The sequence below is a fragment of the Gymnoscopelus microlampas genome (assembly GCF_963454915.1).
Source record: "Gymnoscopelus microlampas genome assembly, chromosome: 24".
Lineage (NCBI taxonomy): Eukaryota > Metazoa > Chordata > Actinopteri > Myctophiformes > Myctophidae > Gymnoscopelus > Gymnoscopelus microlampas.
Window position 1 is genome coordinate 16,711,330 of NC_139961.1, and position 23,185 is coordinate 16,734,514.

The 23,185-nt window shown below is 42.7% G+C and overlaps 1 protein-coding gene across 11 annotated transcripts in view; it reads right to left on the minus strand.

The window, feature by feature from the left end:
- LOC311041087 (muscleblind-like protein 2a) overlaps positions 1–23,185 on the minus strand; it is a 162,288-nt gene that overhangs the window by 5,495 nt on the left and 133,608 nt on the right. For 4 of the 11 annotated variants that reach the window (XM_084051540.1, XM_084051541.1, XM_084051542.1 and 1 more), the window contains exons 6-10: positions 16,898–16,951; positions 16,116–16,266; positions 10,739–10,771; positions 7,877–7,974; positions 6,769–6,858 (exon numbers count right to left, since the gene is read on the minus strand). In XM_084051540.1, the coding sequence (XP_083907666.1) occupies positions 6,829–6,858; positions 7,877–7,974; positions 10,739–10,771; positions 16,116–16,266; positions 16,898–16,951 (366 nt within the window). In that variant the 3' untranslated portion in view covers positions 6,769–6,828. The remainder of the gene's footprint in view (positions 1–6,768; positions 6,859–7,876; positions 7,975–10,738; positions 10,772–16,115; positions 16,267–16,897; positions 16,952–23,185) is intronic. The other 7 variants (XM_084051545.1, XM_084051546.1, XM_084051547.1 and 4 more) reach the window with 7 other exon arrangements.

Consider the following 23,185-nt stretch of genomic DNA (forward strand, 5'->3'; position numbering starts at 1 on the left):
GTTATAAGCAGATTATAATGTATTATAAGTATGTTTATAAGGCATTGTAGACATGGTATGCATAGCAAGTGTTACCACAACGTTTTATAAAATTATGTGTGAGGGTAATGTGAAGTATTTGAACACGCACGGTACATCATTATCAGACCTACATGTACCCTTCAACTTCTTGTTTATGCCCAATATGGCGTTGTAGCAATGTGTAGCAATCGTAGAAATATTAGGCCTTAAATGTCAAAATGTTCAAGCACGTTCAAATCACGTATGCTTTACATTACTTCTAACATTTAGGGACAAAAATAGCCAATTCAACATTGAGGGGTGCCAAAAATGATTGTCAACTTAACATTGAGGGGTGCACAACTCTTCTGGTTACCTAAACTAAATTCAATAAATTCTTAAATAAATAAATAAAGTAAAATAACATGCTTCTCCTGGCTGTATCGGGGGCAGACATGCGCGCCTGACTGTGTTCAGTGCTACATGTACTACAAACTGTGTTTCATGTACATTAGGCCAGTGGTTCTCAACCTGTGGGTCGGGACCCCACATGATTTTGGGGCAATTTTTTTGTCAAATAATATAAGAAAGAGGCAAACATTGAGCCTGCATAGCGAGGCGTTGTGAGCTTGTAGATCTGCCATTTTCAAAATATCTATCCGTGGAACTAAATGTAATGCCTCAACTTGTCAGGGTGGGTGGTTTAATTGGCGTAATGACTAAATTGGGGAGAAAAAGGGGTTAAATAATAAATAAATAAATTGTGCCATCTTATAATGGACACTAGTGAGGACCAATTATATGAAGATGCACCCCATTTGGATGCTATCAATGCATTGAATGGGACTTTCTCACGTTTCATCAGACCATTGAATGGCCGAAGTAGGCGACATACTGACCTACTAAAGTTACGTTTCGGTTTATGTTTTGGACCATGACGGAGGCGCGCAATCTCAAGCGAACTGGAACCACGCGAGGCACCACCGAGCGAGCTAAAGCGAGCGAGTTGCCGTGCCGAACATTGCAACGTTCGATTGAGCCCTACTCAGCGCCGTCCGAGTTATGTACCGATAGGCACAGAATGGTAAATCATGTTGTGGGGACTGCTCCGCCTCCGAGTAGGTCTGTATATCTCCTGATTACGCCCAATGAATGGTCTGATAAATCGCGGGTAGGTCAGTATGTCGCCTACTTTGCCCATTCAATGGTCTGATAAAACGTGATAATGTCCCATTCAATACATTGATAGCAATAGGCTCTATTCACAGCAGCCATATTATGAAGACATTCACAGGTGTTACCAATGATATTAATGAAGGCTCTGTTCCATTCTGGTCAAACAGAGTCAGGGTGCTGATATTGTGCATGTTGGCCCACTGGAAACACTCTGTTACACCAGTGGGTCTACAGTTGGGGTCCAGGGACCCTAATGGGCTTCCAAATGGACCCTTACAGGACTGTAACTCTGAGAGTGTACAAATGGAACCAAATGGACCCGTAAGGGTCCATTTGGTTCCATTTGTACACTCTCAGAGTTATGGGGGTTGCGGAAACCACTGTGCTACACTAAATGGAACAGAGCCTTCATTAGTATCATTGGTAACACCTGTGAAGGAAGTGATAATATGGCTGCTGTGCATGGAGCCTATCGAAGCCGGTGGAAGATATGGTAAACCAAATGGAGCCCTGTTGGCCCCAAAAGCCGCGTTGAGACCCAGTGGGTTACAACAGAGCCTCTTCATAATGAATGTGATCTTCCCTCAACTGGCCTGCTTTTTGAAGACCCCCCCCCCCCCCCGGTAGCGGTGGTCTCAACAGGAGGGGATGCTAGCGGCTGATGCTAACCGTCCTTAACCCTCTGTATGATTCAGACAGAGATGAGAGGGGAGAGGAGGGGGGCTCGTATGGTAAGGTAACGTCAAAGCACACTGCACTCCTACAACACAGTGTACGGCTCGCTTGGTCGTTCAAGGTGTTTTTCAGCGACGAGAGAGAGGGGGAGAGGGAGGGAGGGAGATAGAGGGAGAGAGAGAGAGGGAGAGGGAGAGGGAGAGGGAGGGAGAGAGAGAGAGAGGGAGGGAGGGAGAGAGAGGGAAGGAGAGAGAGAGAGAGAGGGAGGGAGAGATACAGAGGGACCAAGATGGAGATAAAGACAGAGAGAAATTAAGAGAGGGAGAGAGAGAATGGGGGGGGTACAGACAGAGTAGATACAGAAACAGAGAGACAGAGAGAGGGAGAGAGATGGATAGAGAAAAGGGGGAGAGATAGAGGTGGGCAGACAGACAGAGAGAGAGAGAGAGAGAGAGAGAGAGAGAGAGAGAGAGAGAGAGAGAGAGAGAGAGAGAGAGAGAGAGAGAGAGAGACAGACAGACAGACAGACAGAGAGACACACACAGAGAGGGAGGGATGGAGACAGAGAGAGGATGCAGACAGACAGAGAGAGAGAGACAGACAGAGAGAGAGAAAGAAAAAGAGAGAGAAAGAAAGAGAGAGGCAGACAGAGACGGAGCTAGACGTGACGTCAGCCCCTCATTGCAGCTCTCGCTGGCCCACATGCATTTTTAAAGAGCGGGGGGGGCGGGGTGGGGGCGGGCATACCACTTCCTGCCGCTGCTGCATGCCAATTACAAAAAAGGAAGTGCAACGCGACGACGCCGGCGGCCACTTAAGGACAGTGAAGGTAATAATCTGTCCGGTGTGCCCTCGTTAAGTGGGGGGGGGGGGAGAGATGACCGCGTTTTACAACGTCCTTAAGTCAGGGAAGTTGTAAAACGACATCATTTGGAGGATAAAATTATAATAAGGTTTATCGATCATGTCTCTTGACAAACAGCAGTGGTGGAAAAAGTACTGACATTTTTTTTTACTTAAGTAAAATTATCAATACCACAATGTACGAGTACTCTGTTACAAGTCAAAGGCCTGTGTTCAAAAGTACAAAAGTATTGGCATCAAAATATGCTTAAAGTACCATCAGTAAAAGTACTAAAATGTTTGAAAATAGCAGATCTACAAGCTCTGCCATTTTCAAATATCCTATGTATAAAATAAAAATGTAACTAGTAACTAAAGTTTTCAAATAATTGTAGTGGAGTAAAAGTATAATATTTGCCTCTGAGATGTAGTGGAGTAGAAGTAAAAGTATTGAAAATGGGAAATACTCCAGTAAAGTAAAAATTCCTCAAAAGTGTACTTAAAACATGAATTGCCAGAGTTTTATTAAAACAAAATCTAGCGCTGGGATTCTTATCGTTTACGCTGATGTGTTGCGTGCTGTAGAAGCCTCGGCGAGGGCGGGGATGTAAACAAAGGGTACGTGCACGACGGCGGAGGGTCCCGTCTATCGCCTGGAACAATAATATTTCTAACGCGATCCTCCATTGCAGAGTGATCGAAAACGGCTCGTTTCCACCACGTTAAAAAGAAATGGAGATACAGTATGAAGCTTTCTCTCAAGGAGTTATAATGGGAGAGGACGAGATGTAGGCTGTTTTGCATGGATCCACATCCGTCCTTTCCATTGTACAGACATTGTACAGAAATTGGCTTAAACGGTTATAACCGTTTATGGCACTCCACGCATAGCTTTTCAAAAACGGTCTGGACCGTTTTTGGCACACAATGTGTTGTTAAGTACAGTACTTAAGTAAAAGTACTTAGTTACTTTACACCACTGACAAACAGTGCCGTAAACCCGCTTGAGGAAAGGAAGTGACTTAAAAAATTAAAGGAATGTAACTTCATTAACTGCTTTGTGGCCCTCGGGGCCTGGAAGCATCCGTTTCCCCTGCTGCTCTGAATATGACAGGGCCACGTGTCCCTGTGCTCATCTGTGCATGGACGGCTGTCTGGTTCAGGGGTCTCGTGTTGGACAACTATTCCACAATCTCCAAATGCTATATACAGTCTGGAACTACACCTCCTGAATGTTATATAGAGTCTGGAACTACACCTCCTGAATGTTACGTAGAGTCTGGAACTACACCTCCTGAATGTTATATAGAGTCTGGAACTACACCTCCTGAATGTTATATAGAGTCTGGAACTACACCTCCTGAATGTTATGTAGAGTCTGAAACTACACCTCCTGAATGTTATATAGAGTCTGGAACTACACCTCCTGAATGTTATATAGAGTCTGGAACTACACCTCCTGAATGTTATATAGAGTCTGGAACTACACCTCCTGAATGTTATATAGAGTCTGGAACTACACCTCCTGAATGCTATGTAGAGTCTGGAACTACACCTCCTGAATGTTATATAGTCTGGAACTACACCTCCTGAATGTTATATAGTCTGGAACTACACCTCCTGAATGTTATATAGTCTGGAACTACACCTCCTGAATGCTATAGAGTCTGGAACTACACCTCCTGAATGATACATATAGTCTGGAACTACACCTCCTGAATGCTATATATAGTCTGGAACTACACCTCCTGAATGTTATATAGAGTCTGGAACTACACCTCCTGAATGTTATATAGAGTCTGGAACTACACCTCCTGAATGTTATATAGAGTCTGGAACTACATCTCCTGAATGTTATATAGAGTCTGGAACTACATCTCCTGAATGCTATATATAGTCTGGAACTACACCTCCTGAATGCTATAGAGTCTGGAACTACACCTCCTGAATGTTATATAGAGTCTGGAACTACACCTCCTGAATGTTATATAGAGTCTGGAACTACACCTCCTGAATGCTATATAGTTGGAACTACTACTTTTCATGAAAACAGCTGTATCTTGAGTTGACTTTTTTTGCCCTGCATTTCGCGGGACATGCTATTTTCAATGTGCTCTAACAAAGGAAGGGATGGTCCCGGGTTATCATTTGTTTTCTCTGGACGACGAACAGTGATCCCCTTTGTGTTTACAAACGGCCTGACGAGCGATCATAATGGATATGAATGTTCTGTGGCCAGTTGAAAAGGTAAGAAAAGCGTGCATTTTTGGCGGGAGATGGTATATTCGCGGTCGCGGTTGGATAGTTTTTTTCTCTGGGGGACGGCCACTGATACCGTGTGTGTTTACAAACGGTCGGACGAGCGATCATAATGGATCTCCATTGTCTGTGACCAGTTGAAAATCGCAGTGGGCAAACACAGCCAGAAATACGTCTGGCAGTGAATGAGTTAATGTCGGGGCAAAAGCTCGACTTACGGTGGGGGACATTCAAGACAGACATGTTGCATAGTGCTCTAACACTATAAACATCAGATCTCTCCCCCCCCCCCCCAAAAAAAGCTATTAAAATACGCGATTTAGAGCAAGGACCATAGGCGCGGGTTTTTAACTGCGGCGGACCCGTTATGGAGTTATGCAATTTCCATACCGTACCACTCGTCCTAGGAGATCATGACCACATAAGAAAGGTAAGAAAACCATCGGGCGAGATTCTCCTTTAACCCATTGAGACCTGAAGCCGATTCTACATGTCTCCTAAATCCCAACAGTTTTCGGAAAAACTTATGTTTCTATGTCAGTGGTGCTCAATCGTTTTCATGTCAAGAACCCCCAAAATGATATGTATTTGGCCTCGGACCCCCATCAAAATATTTTGTTCCAGGGACCCCCCAGAAGCAAAGATTTGAGTTAAAAATGTTCGCTTTAAAAATATATATATTCAAAGATTTGCACACATTTTCACGATTTTTGAATAGCCCAAAGTGTAAAATAATGCTTTTTTAGCTCAAATCTATATCTATAAAAGCTATCTATAAAAGCTAGAACATGCAAAACAAAAACAAAAAAAATCCAGGAAGGTATAAGTGCAACACAAACACAATTACTACTGTAGGCAGTGTGGGAGCTCTGAAGAGGTGCTCGATCACACAACACAACACAGCACATGTTGCATATGCTGATTTATACTGGCAGCCCCTACACTTAGATTATAGGGTGGGCACCCTCTCACCAGAGTGAGCTGGACCCAGTACGGACTAAGGGAATGATGACATCACCCATTGGGTCCTACTAGGGGTGCAGCGGTTTTCGGTTTGAAAACCGAACCGCACAGTTTGCCCTGCACGGTTCAATACTTCTTGAATGAACCGCGGTTTTTCGGTATTGCAAAAAAACAAAAAAACATCACTCCTGAAGTTCCCCGCAATCCGCGAGTGAATCCAGCTGGTGTTGCTTGCCAAAAAACAGCCGATCCACAAGCATCACGACCAGTGGTGGAAAAAGTACTCAAATGTTTTACTTAAATAAAAGTATCAATACTGCAATGTAAGTACCCTGTTACAAGTAAAAAGTCTGGAATTCAACATTTACTTGAGTTAAAGTACAAAAGTATTGGTATCAAAATGTACTTAAAGTACCAAAAGTACTGAAATGTTTGAAAATAGCTGATCTACAAGCTCACAACGTGCCGCATCGTGACACGTTGTGAGCTTGTAGATCTGCTATTTTCAAAAAGCCTAGGTATAAAATAGGACTAAAGTGGTTAATCTATGTTTTATAATATAATAATTTATATCTGCAAAGTAACTAGTAACCAAAGTTTTCAAATAATTGTAGTGGAGTAGAAGTACAATACTTGCCTCTGAGATGTAGTGGAGTAGAAGTAAAAGTATTGGAAACTGGAAATACTCAAGTAAAGTAAAAGTACCTCAAAATTGTCCTGAAATACAGTACTTAAGTAAATGTACTTAGTTACTTTCCACCACTGATCACGACACATTGGGAGCCTAGTACATCGTCAATATACGGCGGGCGACATCATCGGATGAATAAATGAGCATAATGATTAGCCTACCTGACGTTGTTGCTGTCCTCTCTACTCGTAGCAGGAGGTCATTAAAAGTTGTTAGTTCCGTCAGATCAGTCCCAACAATGTGCTCCATGACTGTAGTAGATAGGAACTCTTCTTGTAAGCGTTATAAACATAACATCTTTATATCCTTATGCAGAGATACAATGCAGGTGTTTAATTGCCGTAAACTACAACTTTGAAGCAATGTTTTTCTATTGCGACAGTATCTCCCCCTATTCCTTGCACACATGTGAGCCATAGTGACATACTATGTTTTTTTTCCCCTTGAGCATATGAATGAAAGTAAAGTCAGCGATATAAGGTAATTTCTTTCCTTGAAAATAAAGAAAGGCAGAAAATACTGTGTCTGAATAGAAGAACAAACTTTTTTATTGCTAATAAGTAAAACAAAAAGTAGTGTTTCTTTTTTTTTACTGTACCGAAATCGAACCGAAACCGTGGGCTAACTGAACCGTTGCACCCCTAGTTTCTGCAGACCCGTTTTGAAGCCACCTTTTGGGGCAAAGTCAAATGCACCCTCTTGGAATTTCCGCTCGGGAAAAGCAACCGGAAACGAATGCTAACGGCTGGAAGGGCTGCGAGGGCGGCTCTTCACTCAGTAGAGCCAGAAGAAGACCTAGAAGCATTACCTTACTTCATCATCAATTTTACCATCATTTACAAAAACCCAAATCATTGTAATTGGAAGAAGACTTTAAACTAGTGAATGAGACCATAAAGTATTTATGACAATATTTACTAAGGTAATAAAATCAAGTGTAAAATCAAAGGTCAAATTCCCATTGTAATCAATGGCGTGGTAATTGTTCTGCAGCCAGCATAATGCTAGGCCATTAATGAGAACTGCAGGGAATTCGGTACTTCCTTATTGGCTTCGTTTTAAAAACCGGATGCTTGCCGCATGGGTATGGCGTAAGCGTTTGAAAATTGTGTGAGACTTGAGTCTTGAGACTACCTACCTACCTACCTACCTACCTACCTACCTACCTAGCGCTCACCGCTAAAACACCATGCACTTATTCAGAACTCCCGGGGGGCGGGGCTTAATGAAAAAGAAAGCTTTTTTTTTTTTTATAAAAAAGGAGCAAACCTGATTGGCTGGTGCCGATGCTGCATAGGCGACGCTTGAGGCGGCAGGAGTTGTTGCTGCAGAGACAGTAGCAGGCGAAGCGCTGTACATCATTGGGACTTTGGTGGGGGTTGAGGGAAGGGGAGAGAGGAGGGAGAGGGGGGAGATGGGGGGGGGGGCGGAAGTGAGAAGCATTGGAGGTATAGGTGTGGCGTGTTGTGCGTGTGTGTGTGTGTGTGTGTGTTGTTTGTATGTATGCGTGTGGGAGGAGCCAGCAAGCCATCGTTAGGATGACACGCCAGCAGATGGCATGCAGCCGTTCGACGTTGCGAAGCGAGAGAAAATGACATGAAAAGGAAGGAAGGAAGGATGTAGGGCCGGAGAGAAAGAGAAAAGCACAAACAAAATTATTTAAAATCAAATAAAAAAAACGCAAACAGAAAACCCAGAAGAGAGAAGCTGATTACAATCATTTAAGTGAGTTAATCTAGATGGGAAATCACTTTTGTTTGTTCGTTTGTCTTTTTTTTCCCCCAGAGAAGCCGGAGATGAGGGGAAACATGAAATGTGCCAATTACGAGTCAGTCAGACCTGGTTAGCGTTCGGGGACGTTTGGCACGACAGATCACTTCAGTCAGTCAGTCAGACCTGGTTAGCGTTCGGGGACGTTTGGCACGACAGATCACTTCAGTCAGGCAGTCAGACCTGGTTAACGTTCGGGACGTTTAAAAGCCGGGACGACTCAGTCGGTCTGACCTGGTTAAGGTTTGGGACGTTTGAAACGACATTACACGGTAGTCGTAGGCGGTGACCAGATGCGCGAGGCGCGATTGCGGAGCTGGCAACACTGCAGAGTTCAAGACTGTTGGACGATAAAATGAGTAGCATCACTCATTTGTTAAAGGAGTAATTCACCCAACAAATGTACTTATTTTCAAGCAATAACACACCCCATGAAGCCTTGAATTCATAGGTTTTTATTTAAAAAATTGTCGCATTCCTGAGCCAATAATTTGATGACCAGGTGGCTGGTCAGTAGGAGACTCATATTGGCTCAGGAATGAGACAAAAACAAACTCCATGAATTCAAGAATTCACGGGGTGTGTAATTGATAGAAAATAAGTACATTTTTGGGTGAAGTACTCCTTTAAGGCCAGTACACACCGCTAGCGCAGGGCAGTGGCAAGGTACTGAGCACGTGGAGTGTCGACCATAGCATCCAACTGGAAGTACCGCGTTGCCACGCACTGAAGGGAGTACACCCATTGAAAATACACTTTTTTTCCACCGTGCGGTCACGCCTGGAAACAGAATAGTGGCGTATCGGGAACGCCTGGCGGGACGTCATCGCGAGCCGGGCGCGCGTCTAACTCTGGCAGTGTGTGGTACGCTCATTGACAATAATGGGGGAAGGGCTCTTTTGGTGGGCGCCGTTCGCAGCCTGTGTGTAATGGACTTTAGACATCCTTTAGTCGCGAAGGTTGAGTTCAAATCTACGTGATCAATAATAATGCTGGTTTTCATTCTATAATCAGTGGTTCCCAACCTTTTCTGGGTCAAGGCCCACTTGAAAATCTCAAAAGCGTTCGCTTAACACGGTAGCCGAATGGCTGCCGTGTTAAAGGGATAGTTCACCCAAAAGATGACTTATTTTCTATCAATTACACACCCCATGGAGACTTGAATTCATGGAGATTTGTTGGTTTTGTCGCATTCCTAAGCCAATAATTTGATGACTGGAGGAAAGATGCTAATGTCTCCGATTCTCCGGTAGGAGACTCAAAGTTGACACTTTGAGAACAACAGAAACACACAATATGTGGTCTACAGCAGTGGTTCGCAAACTGGGGGTCAGGACCCCCAGGGGACCCCCAAAATATGTTTTTGGGGTCCCCATATGATTAGCTTAATGTGCAACATTGTTTTCTCACTCAATAGTAAATAAACCAACATACAGTATAAGTGTATACAGGGTATCTGCACATTTCTAAAGTGGTCATTTAAATAATTTAAAGACATTTGTAATGTGTCTAAAAATAAAAAGAGACCATTACTGCATCAAAAGTAATAAATATAAAAATGGTCAAACATTGGCCAAATTGTCAAATATTACCTAAGACAGAGGCAATTTTTTTTTTTTTTTAGCAGATCTACAAACTCGCAATGCGAGGCGTTGTGAGCTTGTAGATCTGCTATTTTCAAATGATGTATCTGCTGAACCGGGTCAAACTAAACGTAATGCCTCAACTCCGTGGGGGTCCACGCTGAGGAAGGCTTGACGCCGAAACGTGTCCGCGTATGCCGTCCGTGCCTCCATGAAGTGAAAAGTACCAGAAGGACTACGAAGTGCTGGCCATTATTTTCTTATATTGTGTATCTTCTTAGGGTGGGGGGGTATCCCCAGTTCAAATATGATTATTTTTTGGGGGGGTCACGGCCTGAAAAGATTGAAAACCACCGCTCTACAGGGACAGGTGCAGAGCCTGCAGTGCTATACGTTATTTGAGCATTTCGAACGCACACCCCGACAAGCGATTAGCATGGAAAACGTAAGTAGGTCAAAAGAGTAGGTCAGCGAAAACCCTCATTCAGTCATTCAGGTGACACAAAATGGACACAGCGTGCGCATGACCACGTGCACGCTATGACTCACAGCCATATGACTCATCTCTTCCAAGAAATAATAGACCCGTGTCAATTGGGAAAAAGGGAAAAAAACAAGATGTTTTTCATCCTCAACACAGGAGCCGGCCAAGCTTTTGACCTTTTTGTGTCACCTGCTTATGCCACCCACAAAGGACCCCCCCCCCCCACCCCCACAAACCCCCCCATTTACATTAAAGAGCGTGTGAGTGAACAAGGGAAGGTAGTGAGTGACCTACCAAGGCTGCTAGGAGTCATGCACAAGACTGACCCTGTGTCACCATGCAGTGGGGACAGAGAGAGAAAGAGAGAGACAGAGATAGAGAAAGAGAGAAAGAGAGACAGACAGAGAGAGAGAGAGAGAGAGAGAGAGAGAGAGAGAGAGAGAGAGAGAGAGAGAGAGAGAGAGAGAGAGAGAGAGAGACGGGTTAATCAAGTGCGAGAAGGAAACAAAAAAAAAACAACAACAACAAGGTTAGACAAGACAAGAGATAAATAAATTAAGAAGCTCAGATAGTTCTCAACTCAAATGGGAACCACGTGCATGGTTAACGAGATAAGACAAGCTGGGCCGCGATCACAGCACCCGTGCAGTCAGTCACTTACAAGACGTCAGAATACAATAGTAAAAGTTTAATTTGTACACACAACAGCGTTGCTTGCCGAAAAGAGCCGAACTACGAGCCGACAGCATGTCACACTATGGAATCTAAATGACTATAAATTAGGCTTAACGCTAGGGTAAGTGATATTTTTTTTTGTTAAAAAAGTGTTAAATAGCTGTATATTCTGATAGTACTCGTTGTTGTAGAGCGTTTCTTCAGTAACAGGAATCTCCATGTCTCTCCAGCTCTTTATTAAACAGAAAATGCATTTTCAGGGCGAGATATCGATTTTATCCAATCAGGATAGAGAGCTCTCACAGGATGCAGATTAAACAAGTGGAATTTGAAGTGATGACACAAAGAAATGTGCAGACAAAATTGGAACTAGAGCACTATCAAACTGAAGCTGATAAATGGGTACTGTCCCCTGAACTGACATTTTGCAACCCACTTGAAAATGTATTTTCAGCGCTCGAGTGGCGCAGTGCTAAAGTCACTGCCCACCACCACGGAGGTTGTGGGTTCGAATCCACCGTGGTGCATCCGGCTTTGTCGAGCGTCTCTATGCGATCACAACTGGCCCGTGTTCAGGGGAGGAGGGAAGCCGGGCCAGGAGGGTGATATTGGTCATTGAAGCCCGTACTCCTACGGGCTGGGGGCGGCACCTGTCAGCGGGGAGTGTTGGGCGGGAGGAGTAGGACGGTGGCTCTACGTCCTCCTGGTGGGGGCTCCTCACTGGCAGTCAGTGAGTCAGAAATGTGTGTGGGGAGGAATTAATTCGCATAACGACTAAATTGGGGAGAAAAAGGGGTAAAAAAATATTGGCTACTCTAAATAAAAAGAAGAAAAGAAAGAGAATGTATTCTCTGTTTATTAAAGAGCTGGAGAGACAGGGAGACTCCTTTTACTGAACAAACACTCTATAGCAATGCTTACTATCACAATATAGTGCTTTAACCTTTAAAGAAAAAAACGTTTTTGTTTGAAACAAAAAATATATCACTTACCCTACCTTTAATGCAGAATGACACTTTGGTAGATGTTTGGCTTGTGTAGTTTGATAGATTTTTTGACGGATTGAACATTGAACACAAAATTCAAAAGGATGCACACGCACGCACACACACACACACACACACACACACACACACACACACACACACACACACACACACACACACACACACACACACACACACACACACACACACACACACACACACACACACACACACACACACACACACACACACACACACACACACAAGCAGCCTGAAGGCTTGTTTCCATTGTGGGGAATTGATTTTTTTACAATATCAAAGAGTAGCAGCGCACATCCAACCTCTTGGAAGGCAGGTGCTGCTGCCCTGAGGTGAACCGACATCAAAGAATGAAAAAAGTCGAGCTGCATAACGTAGCTCCCTTTGCCAATATAGGTTCTGTGTACAAACAGCCATGTTTGAAACACATTGTGCCTCTTCCTTACTTCCGTCATAGGTGTTTACCAATGATACTAATGAAGGCTCTGTTCCATTCTGGTCAAACAGGGTGAGTCAGGGTGCTGGTATTATTATGCATGTTGGCTCACTGGGAACACTCTGCTACACCAGTGGGTCTCAAGGTGTGGTCCAGGGACCCTCATGGTTCCTTGAGGGGGTTCCAAATGGCCCCTTGCGGGTGTGTAACTCTGAGAGTGTACAAATTTGTACACTCTCAGAGTTATGGGGTCCTTGAAATTAAAAAAATGTTTGAGAACCACTGTAGCAGCTACATAAAATGGAACAGAGCCTTTATTAGTACACTTGTATCATTGGTAAGACCTGTGAATGAAGTAAGGAAGAGGCCCAATTCCTTTCCAATGTGGCTGCTGTGCATAGAGCCTATTTTATAGCTTGTGCTCTTCTTCAGAGCCTGACGAAGAGCATGAACTCGAAACGTCACTCTCAGTAACTGCTAAATAAAACATTGGCAAAGGGAGCTATAGCGTGCGGCTATTCTTTTGCTTGTGTATAGTTACCTTGGCACGATGTTACTCCAAATATCGGTGATACGCCTTCAATAGACGCTCCATTGTTTAGAAATTGATACTCCAAAATCAACGCAACTATTGAAGATACAGCATCTCACCCATATTTGGAGCACGGCAAGGTAGCTACACAACTTAAACCTCTGACCGAAGTGTCATTTGTCCTCAAGAGTGCCGTAGATGCCGTGGTGGAAATTAACTAAGTACTGTACTTAAGTAAAACTTTGAGGTATTTGTACTTTACTTGAGTATTTCCAATTTCCAATGCTTTGACTTTTACTCCACTACATCTCAAAGGCAAATATTGTACTTCTACTCCACTGCAATTATTTGAAAACTTTAGTTACTAGTTACTTTTCAGATATAAATTCTGATATTATGAAACATACTTTAACCACTTTAGCCGTATTTTATACCTAGGCTATTTGAAAATAGCCGATCTACAAGCTCACAACGTGTCGCATCGTGGCGCGTTGTGAGCTTGTAGATCTGCTATTTTCAAACATTTTAGTACTTTTACTTTTGGTACTTTAAGCACATTTTGATACAAATACTTTTGCACTTTTACTCAAGTAAATTTAGAATTCCAGACTTTTACTTGTAACATAGTACTTCTACATTGCAGTATTGATACTTCTACTTAAGTAAAACATTTGAGTACTTTTCCCACCACTGCGTAGATTTGAGGAGACGTCACTTTGCAGACGGCTAATTATTACAATAGAAATGTCATCGCCACATTTTGCATAGTCAATCACCACAGGGGATTTAGCATTTGCAGGATTTCCAGCGACTGACTGCAACGGTACAAGTGCTGCACTCGAGACAGAAAATCAAGGTTTGACTGATAAAGAGTATTCATACGGAAAGGTGAATTAAACATGGTCCAAAAAGCACATTAAGAGTCACACATGCTACAGATCCAGAGACATTTGCAGAAACTTGAGGGGAATCATTTGAGAGGCTGTCACACAGCATATGCTGGGGGGTCTGGAGGATATAAAGGTAGTACCATGCATTAAACAGGTCAGTGATCTGAAAACCCTCCCTGTCCATTGGTGTAAGTATATTTATTCAAGTACTGTACTTGAGTACAATTTTGAAGTATTTTTTACTCTACTTGAGTATTTCCATTTTTCAATCATTTATACTTCTACTCCACTACATCTCAAATATTGCACTTTTTGTCCACTACAATTAGTAGACAGTTTTACTACTAGTTACTTTGCCGATTTAGATTATTAATACAAAACACGCGTTAACCACTTATATCCCGTTTTATACTTCGGCTGTTTGAAAATAGCAGATCTACAAGCTCACAATGTGTCACACTTTTACTTAAGTAAAGAATTTGAGTACTTTTTCCACCACTGCTGTTCATTATGTTGTCTAATAAGGAACAACCCCACCCAGAAAGCACAGTGAATAGATTATTAGAGACATTATTATGTTTTCCTCTTATCTTTCATAAGGGATTTCATTAACCGTTTCTGCCTTTAAATCATAGAGAACACACTTTTTCCACTCTGGGAGTGGAACGTCCTAAATGCCTCTCCCGATACCTGCCGGAGAGATATTTTGAGAGGGTCATATGAGTTAACTAAGGACATTCAGGGTGTGTGTGTGTGTGTGTGTGTGTGTGTGTGTCCGTGTGCCCCGTGCATGCGGGCGCATAAATTAATTGCACGATTAATTTTCACTGCAATCTTCGTCCCCCCACCACTAGCTTAATTAATGCTTTGCCCCTTTCCGAGGACAACGTTGTGGACAAATCTACTCCTTCTCTTCTGTTCGTTAATCAGAAAATATTATTGCTGTCGCGCGGGAACCTCATATATCTCCAAAATTGTTACTTTTCAGGGTTCAAATTCATCTACACGCTCAAAACTCTTGTATATTGGCTATTGTTTTTACTTTTGTGCGACACTGTAGCATACATAAGAAGTTAACATATATATAAGAGCTTTCTGCCCAACAGCAACAATATGTAGCACAGTGCTACAACTCCACTGTAAAATACATTGTGTTCCTTCAGCTATCCTATATATCCTATCAGCAGAAATATATCTGACATCCAAATATAGCTGATCTAAAAGCTCGCAACGTGTTTTTTCTTCAGTTAGAGTTGCCAATTATTTTCCACCCCATTTTTCTCCCCAATGTAGTCGTTATATGCCAATTGATTCGTCCCCACACACATTTATGTGTGTTCTCGCTGCTGTTGTATCCTATTGGCTCATCTGAGGAGCCCCCACTGGGAGGACGGTGAGCCTTCGTCCTACTCCTCCCGCCCAACACTCCCTTGCCGTGCCCAGCCCGTAGGAGTGCGTGAAATGACCGATATCAGCCTCCCCGCCCGTCTTCCCTCCCCTGAACACGGGCCAATTGTGTTCGCATAGACACCCGACAAAGCTGGATGCACCGCGGTCGATTTCGAACCCACGACTTCCATGGCGGTAATTCTGTGTTTTTAATGGCTGTCTGTTTTAAACCTGTGATCAGGCTGAAAGCTGAATAAACATTACGCCTGTCACAATAATTACATAATCGTCTAATCGCAATTATTTGAGATAGTCGCAATTATTTTGCATACCGGTAATCGTTTCCACGTTGAAAAATGTTCATACATTTTCAAATATAAAAAAAGTAGCTAAATGAAAAGAAATAGCGGATCTACAAGCTTACAATGCGTCACCAAGTGACATGTTGTAAGCTTGTACGTCTGCTATTTCTGTTATTTTTACTTTTTTATTGATTATTACATTTGTCAGTCATTTCTTTGTATATTTAAGGTATTTATCATCTCTACCCTGTGCGATGTTTGATTAAGGCAAACATACATTTTAAAAAAATGTATATGTTCCAATGTGCAATGCCAAAAACACAATTAAATCATCAATCACAATTATTCGTGGGACAATTAATCGTCAACTTACATTTGTGATCGTGACAGCCCTAATAAACATGAAACATAACCTGGTTTACCTGTGGGAAAGAACGCTTGCTGTTGCAGCTGTGCGTTGGCCAGAGCTTGCTGGTAGTGCAACATGCTGGGGTTGAAGAGCGAGCTCGCCCCGTTGCTCTTCTCGAGTGCTTGTCTCTTTGGTAAGGGCTGGAGAACGCCATGAGGGAACGCCTGCGTTCCCCCGGAAAAGGGGAGAGACACATCGTAACGAAAGGGGGAAAAAAGAGCACATTTTAGCCTTGCGCTTTCAAGCGACGACAACACAGACACATTCAACTGTATTACGTCTATGCACAGCACAATGTTAGAATAAACAACGGAAACTGGCTTGTGTGACTATATCACAAAGACAGAGGATCTACGAAACTAGCATGACTAAATAAGTAAATGTGATTTAAATTAACATTACGGCTACTGGTCGTCAATTAAGAATGTAGTACTACATACAACAGATGTTATTAAATGCTGTTAACAATACACTTGACATTACAACATCTTGAAGCCTGATTTATGCTCTGACGTACGAAGGAGTCGCGCGCCGGAAATAGCCGCCCTATGGAGCTTGTAGGGCGGCTATTTTCGCCGAAAGCAGCCGTCCTACGCGATCCGGGCTTGCACGTGAGCCATTTTTGGCGTGCGACAGCCCCCAGTACATCAGAGCACAAAGTTCGGCATTATCTGGGTCTTCACGAGAAAAAACAAAGCAAGACAACTTAAACTGTTTCAGTGTGAGTGGCTACAAAAAAGTACAAAATTACGAGAAAAAGCTACATGCAAAGCCAAAAGGTGAAAGGTCAAGTACCAGGTCTACGGATGTGTCGAGGGGTCGCTTCATTGCTTTGGCAGTCGACTGAGTCTTTGTAATTAGCAGGCAGCGAGCACATGGATGGCAGTGGGCCAATGGGGTTCAAGCGTATTAACATACAGGTAACAGCAAGCAGTAGGTGCGTCATGGGGGGAGACAGCATTGCATTGTGGGTATAGGTGAGAAAGGGGGGAAAAAAAACAAAAAAACAAAAAAATAATCTGAATGCAAGTAAATACCACATACAAAACAATAGGCATGCACATAAACAAAAAAATAGTTTTTTTTTGTTGTTTTACTTTAAAGGCTACTTTCTCTTTTGAATTAGTATAAAAGCAAATAAAAAGCATCTACATTAAACCTTTGGTTAAATATATATATATATATATAAAGCAAGAATCTATGATGTACTCAAAACTACTGGGAAAGCATTTTTTTAGTAGTAATGTATGCTACTTCTTGTACACTTCTAAGTAAATCAACTTCTTTATAATCTACGCCATAAATAGACAATGTATACTGTATAGTGTATATGTTACGGAAAATTTGGGAAATTGGGAAACATATGGATTTAGTGGTAAATGTCTACATTTCCCAGTGGAGACTGCACTCTGGTTGGTGTCAGCATGCTTATTTGCTTTTTTATCCACATTTCCCGGTCTTCTGGGAAATCTAGACATAAGCCGGGAAATGCGAAGATTTCCCATCCCACTATGAAATGTACATATTCTGGGGTAAATCTATGAATTTCCCATTTCCCACATTTTCCGTGACATCTGAATCCTCACATGAGATCTCTCATCTGAAGATTTCATAGCAGAGCATTCAGACCAAACTAAATAAACACATTTACACATAATTACAGTGCTTCTTGTGTGTACCTTTTTTTAGTTTTGTAAAATATGTTATGGTGTGAGCTGGAATCGGTCTCTAAGAAGTGACCTAAACCGCCATGACAGATCGGATGCGATTAACCTTTCCGATCGAGAGCGCCCGGCTATTTTTACCCCAGCCTTCACATGTGAAATCACAGGGCAGGTTTGGACTCTTACACGGAAACACTATTCCATATGAGAGACTCGCGGTGAGATTCCTTTGGTTGTAATGCCAGCTTTATCATATGTAGTCATCAGTGGTGGAAAGTAACTAAGTACATTTACTCAGGTACTGTACATAAGTACACTTTTGAGGATTTTTTTTACTTTACTGGAGTATTTCCCATTTTCAATACTTTTACTTCTACTCCACTACTTCTCAGAGGCAAATATTGTACTTTTACTCCACTACAATTATTTGAAAACTTTAGTTACTTTGCAAAAATAAATTATTATATTATACAACACACATTAACCACTTTAGCCCTATTTTATACGATAGGCTGTTTGAAAATAGCTGTGGGAAAATGGCTTTATCTCCGCTCCTCATGCATTACGGCAAATACAAGCCACATTTAACAGGCCACAGCTAGGCAACGGATTACCGTAACGGGATACTTTTTTTTTTTTAGACTCCCGAGACCCCTGTGCGTGTAATGAGGCGATCGCCGCGAGGACAGTGATCACAAAAAATATTCCACAATTCTTCAAAGGTTGATAAAAATCGCTTGTTTTCGCTGGCAGTAGCGTGACACTATTACATTATTACTCTGGCAGTTAAAGTGTTAAGGAGCCTATATGCACTAGTACTAGTGCTGCGTGTGTGTGTGTGTGTGTGTGCTTTCTAACAGATCATATCGTACAACAGAGCGTACAATGCAAGTCTACTCTGGTGTTAGGACTAATTTATACCCCATCACAGAATGCTCTCGCTTGTGGTCAAAACCTATTTTCATTTTGTTGAAATCTGTTATTTTCCAGCCAGCAATGGGGCATAAATAAAGCTTCGGCAGGCTGAAAACATATGGTTATACATAATGGTTAGTTCAATGCACTGCTAGATTCTTGGTATTGGGGGCGTGAGTGAAGGAAACCAAACAATACAAAGGAAACGAAAAAGATGAAGGCATTCAACTAGCGATGAGGAACAAAATGCTAGAGCGTGCGTGACAGGTGACAGATAATGATGCGAGATGGCCTTCTTATCTCAAAGCTACGATCGGTTTTATATGCTCATTGCAGGCTTCCATCCGTGCCTTACGTCATCTTATCTAGTGTAGGAAACCGGCGTGTCTCGGGGCGAGGCGTGTGCTTTTTAGTACGAGGAAAAGAAAAAGGAAACGATCTTAAAGTAAATTATGGATCGCGATAGCATCTGCGTCGGCTTAAAAGGCTGGGGAGGAGCGAGCATTGGTTGTGACAGTTTGTCCTCACGGTAACCTCGCCGTCTCATGACTGTTAGACCGACCGTTGGTGGAAGAAGTCCGATTCTTTTTTTTTGTACTTAAGGAAAAGTATCAATACCTCAATATAAGAAATACTCTGGAGCAAGTAAAAGTCAGATATTTAAAACTTACTTGAGTAAAAGTGCAAAAGTAGATCGCCATCAAAATATACTTCACGCACCCAAAAGTAAAAGTACTTACAGTATCGTGCAGAATGTCCCATTTCACACGTTTTGAAAACGTCTAAAAATAGCAGATCTACAAGCTCACAACGTGTCGCATTGTGAGCTTGTAGATCGGCTATTTTCAATTCAAATATTTAGGGCTGAACTGGTTAATGCATGTGTTGTAATAATAATCAAAATCTGCAAAGTAACTAGTAACTAAAGTTTTCAAATAATCGTAGTGGCGTAACAAGTACAATATTTGCCTCTGAGACGTAGTGGAGTAGAAGTAAAATGATTCTTGTTTTAACTCAAGTACAGTACTTGAGTACATGTACTCGGTTACTTTCCACCCCTGTTTAACGGCCGGTTCAGAACAGGGTCATGATGTCGGAACAGAGGGAGGTAAAGGCGCGAGACGGTGAGGACGACGCAGCCGGCGACACAGACAGTGTCCTGCTGCATTATTTAATAAGCCCAAGATGTTGGACTCGCTCTCTTTTATTTTTTTTAAACCCATTAAGACCTGAGGCGACCCTTAAAAAAAATCTAAATCCTACGTTGTTTGCAAAAAAATAATATTTTTTTTTTCCAAAGATAGCACATCTACAAGCTCATAGCGCGGCACTCGGTGCCGCGCTATGAGCTTGTATATCTGCTATTTTTTAATAGCCAAAGAAATCTAAAGTGACACAGATGCGTTCCAGGTCTTAATGGGTTAAGACGACAGGGTGACTCGAGGACACTGGCGCGTCACGCGTGAGATTGTTTCTTTTATTTACATTTTGTTCTAGATGTTTCCGTGCGATTGCTATACGAACGTCCGCAGACCGTTCCACCTCGTTGTCCACGTTTGTAGCACTCATAAGGCTCGGCAGAAATTAGGCTTGTAAACAAAGTAATAATAATAATAATTTAACAAGTTAATAAAGCGTCACAACCATTTTAACCCCATTATCCATATTTTAGACTTCGGCTATTCAAAAATAGCAGATCTACAAGCTCACAGCACGGCACCAAGTGCCCCGCTGTGAGCTTGTAGATCTGCTATTTTTTTTTTATCGTTAAAATGCGTGCAAATCTTTGAATATATATATATTTTTTTTAAAGCAAACATTGTGTAACTCAAATATTTGAATCTGGGGGTCCCTGGAACTAAATATTTTGAGATGGGGGTCCGCGGCCAAATCATTTTGAGGGGTCCTTGACATGAAAAAGTTTCAGAACCACAGGCCTAGAAGGTGTTGCTATTTCCCCTGCTGCCTTTTGCAGGAGACTTTTCATGCCATTAAACGCAAGGGGTATTTGGAGCAGACTTTAAACTTGATTTCATCACCTTACCTTCAGTCACTCATTTAAAGTTTTCTTTCGATTATCATGATATGCGTTTTTTGTAAATTATGGTTGCAATTTTCTTTTTTATTGATTATAAAGTATTCGTTCAATACTATTCGTTTCCGGTTCCATTTCGGGACCGGAAATCCAAATATGGCGGATTTGAATTTGCCAAAATAGTGGCCTCAAAACAGGTCTGTAGAAATCAATGGGTGACGTCGCGGCTCTATTCGTCCGTATTATTTTACAGTCTATGGTTACGGCGTGACACGTTGCGAGCTTGTAAATCAGGTAGTGTTGGTCAGTCCATGGGGGTTGTCTGGTTTGCCGTGGAATTTGCTTTGCTCCTTCATGCTGTGCGGAGGATGAACCGAACTGATTTCGACCACGTACCCATTTCCTTTTAGCACCACCCTCTTAGGCCAATCATGTCCACGTACACACAAGATATCTCAAAATCTAGTGGGTGGATTGCCATGAAACTGGTTTAAATGTGTCATTCATTCTCCCTGGAGGATGACCCCTAACCATCTGAGTGGCCCCATGACGTCGGCGATAGCACCATTCTCAGAAAAATATGTAAACTTTTCACAAAATAGATCTCATAATCGAGAATGCAACCGTAATGATGTAGGTGATTTCGAATATTTTTTTGCGTCACTGGTGTTCTAAGGATGGAGAGTGTGTGTGTGTGTGTGTGTGTGTGTGTGTGTGTGTGTGTGTGTGTGTGTCCTTTTGGCTGGGCCCACGGGCCAGCCCTAATACGCAAATCGCACTGACTGACTGAGTCAGCCAGGCTTAGCGACGAACTAACCAATCGCAGAGCAATCGTACCTTGAGGCCATGGGATTGTCTATCCTCGGTTGGCCTAACGACAACCTAGTCAATAACAGATCAATCGTCCCTCCAGGCTATGGGATGTAGTCTCATCCTCGGTTGGCCTAACAACAAACTAGCCAATGACAATTGTACTTCGAGGCTATGGGATCAAAAACCTTGTGCTGGAATAACAACTGGGGCTCATCGGGTAAAAAATACTCTATCACATTAAACTATCTAGCCGCTAAGATGAATGATTGATCTACAAGCTCACAATGCGTTCCGATGCGACACATTGTGAGCTTGTAGATCTGCTATTTTCAAAAGATTGTAAGATTGTATCTACAAGCTCACAATGCGTTGCGATGTGACGCATTGTGAGCTTGTAGATCTGCTATTTTCAAAAGATTGTATACATTTCAAAGCTTGTCAAATTAGACTTTAGCATAATGCGTACTTTCTACTTTTGGTACTTTAAGTACATTTTGATAATTAATTTTGTACTTTTAAGTAAATTTGAAATTCTGGACTTTTACTTGTAACAGATCTATCTGGTCTGGTTAGAATGGAGATATGGCATACAGCACATATACTAGGTTTTGACCCAGCCTTGTGGTTGGAGTAGAGGAACAAGGTGTGAGCAAGCAGCAGCGATGGGAGCAAGCGGATGACAGGTACGCACAGTACATTATGTGCAACGGGCAGGAGGAGAAATAGAAAAAAAATAATAAATAAAAAAAGCATGCCCATGCCACGTGGGAGGGAACAGAATCAGTCGGTGCATGGCTTTGGAGCAGCGCAGGCTCGAGGGCGTGCGTGTGCGCGCGCACGCGCGCGCGTGTGTGTGTGTGTGTGCAGCCAAAGCACCGTTTCCAAAAAAGACGCGTGGAGAAAGAGGGTGGGGCGAGGCAGCCGAGACAAAGCGTCTAGTAAAATGTAACATCTGGAGTGTTATTTTTACTCGGCGAGTGTGCCGGGTTCCGTTCGGTTATACCTTTTCTACACTCTCAGGGTTACACGAAGGATAAAAGTCATTTTGGATTTTACCGGGTACCTGCCCCATCTAGATTGTCTGCCGTTTATTTTATCGGCGCTTTCGTCTCGTCTCTCGTTTTTTTTTTGTCTGCCTGCCCCACAACGTTTTGTCTGCATCACCATCAAATCATCCTGTCTGTCTGTGTGACGATCCACCTTGTCTGTCTGTCTGTCTGTCTGTCTGTCTGTCTGCGTGCTCTTAATCGGGGGGGCCTTTTTGGAGGATCGAGCCCCCCCCCCCAACCAACCAAGCGTTCTCTCATCCATCTCTCTGATTCAATTTGCGCTGATCTGCAGAGAGATGCACTTATCGTTGGGAGAGAGAGAGCGAGAGAAAGAGAGAGAGAGAGAGAGAGAGAGAGAGAGAGAGAGAGAGAGAGAGAGAGAGAGAGAGAGAGAGAGAGAGAGAGAGAGAGAGAGAGAGAGAGAGAGAGAGAGAGAGGGAGGGGTAGACAGGGAGGGGTAGACAGGGAGGGATACAGACAGACAGAGGGAGAGAGACACACATAGAGACAGAGCGAGAGAGAGAGAGAAAGAGAGGGAGAGAGGGAGGGGTAGAGAGGGAGGGATACAGACAGACAGACAGACAGACAGAGGGAGAGAGAGAGAGAG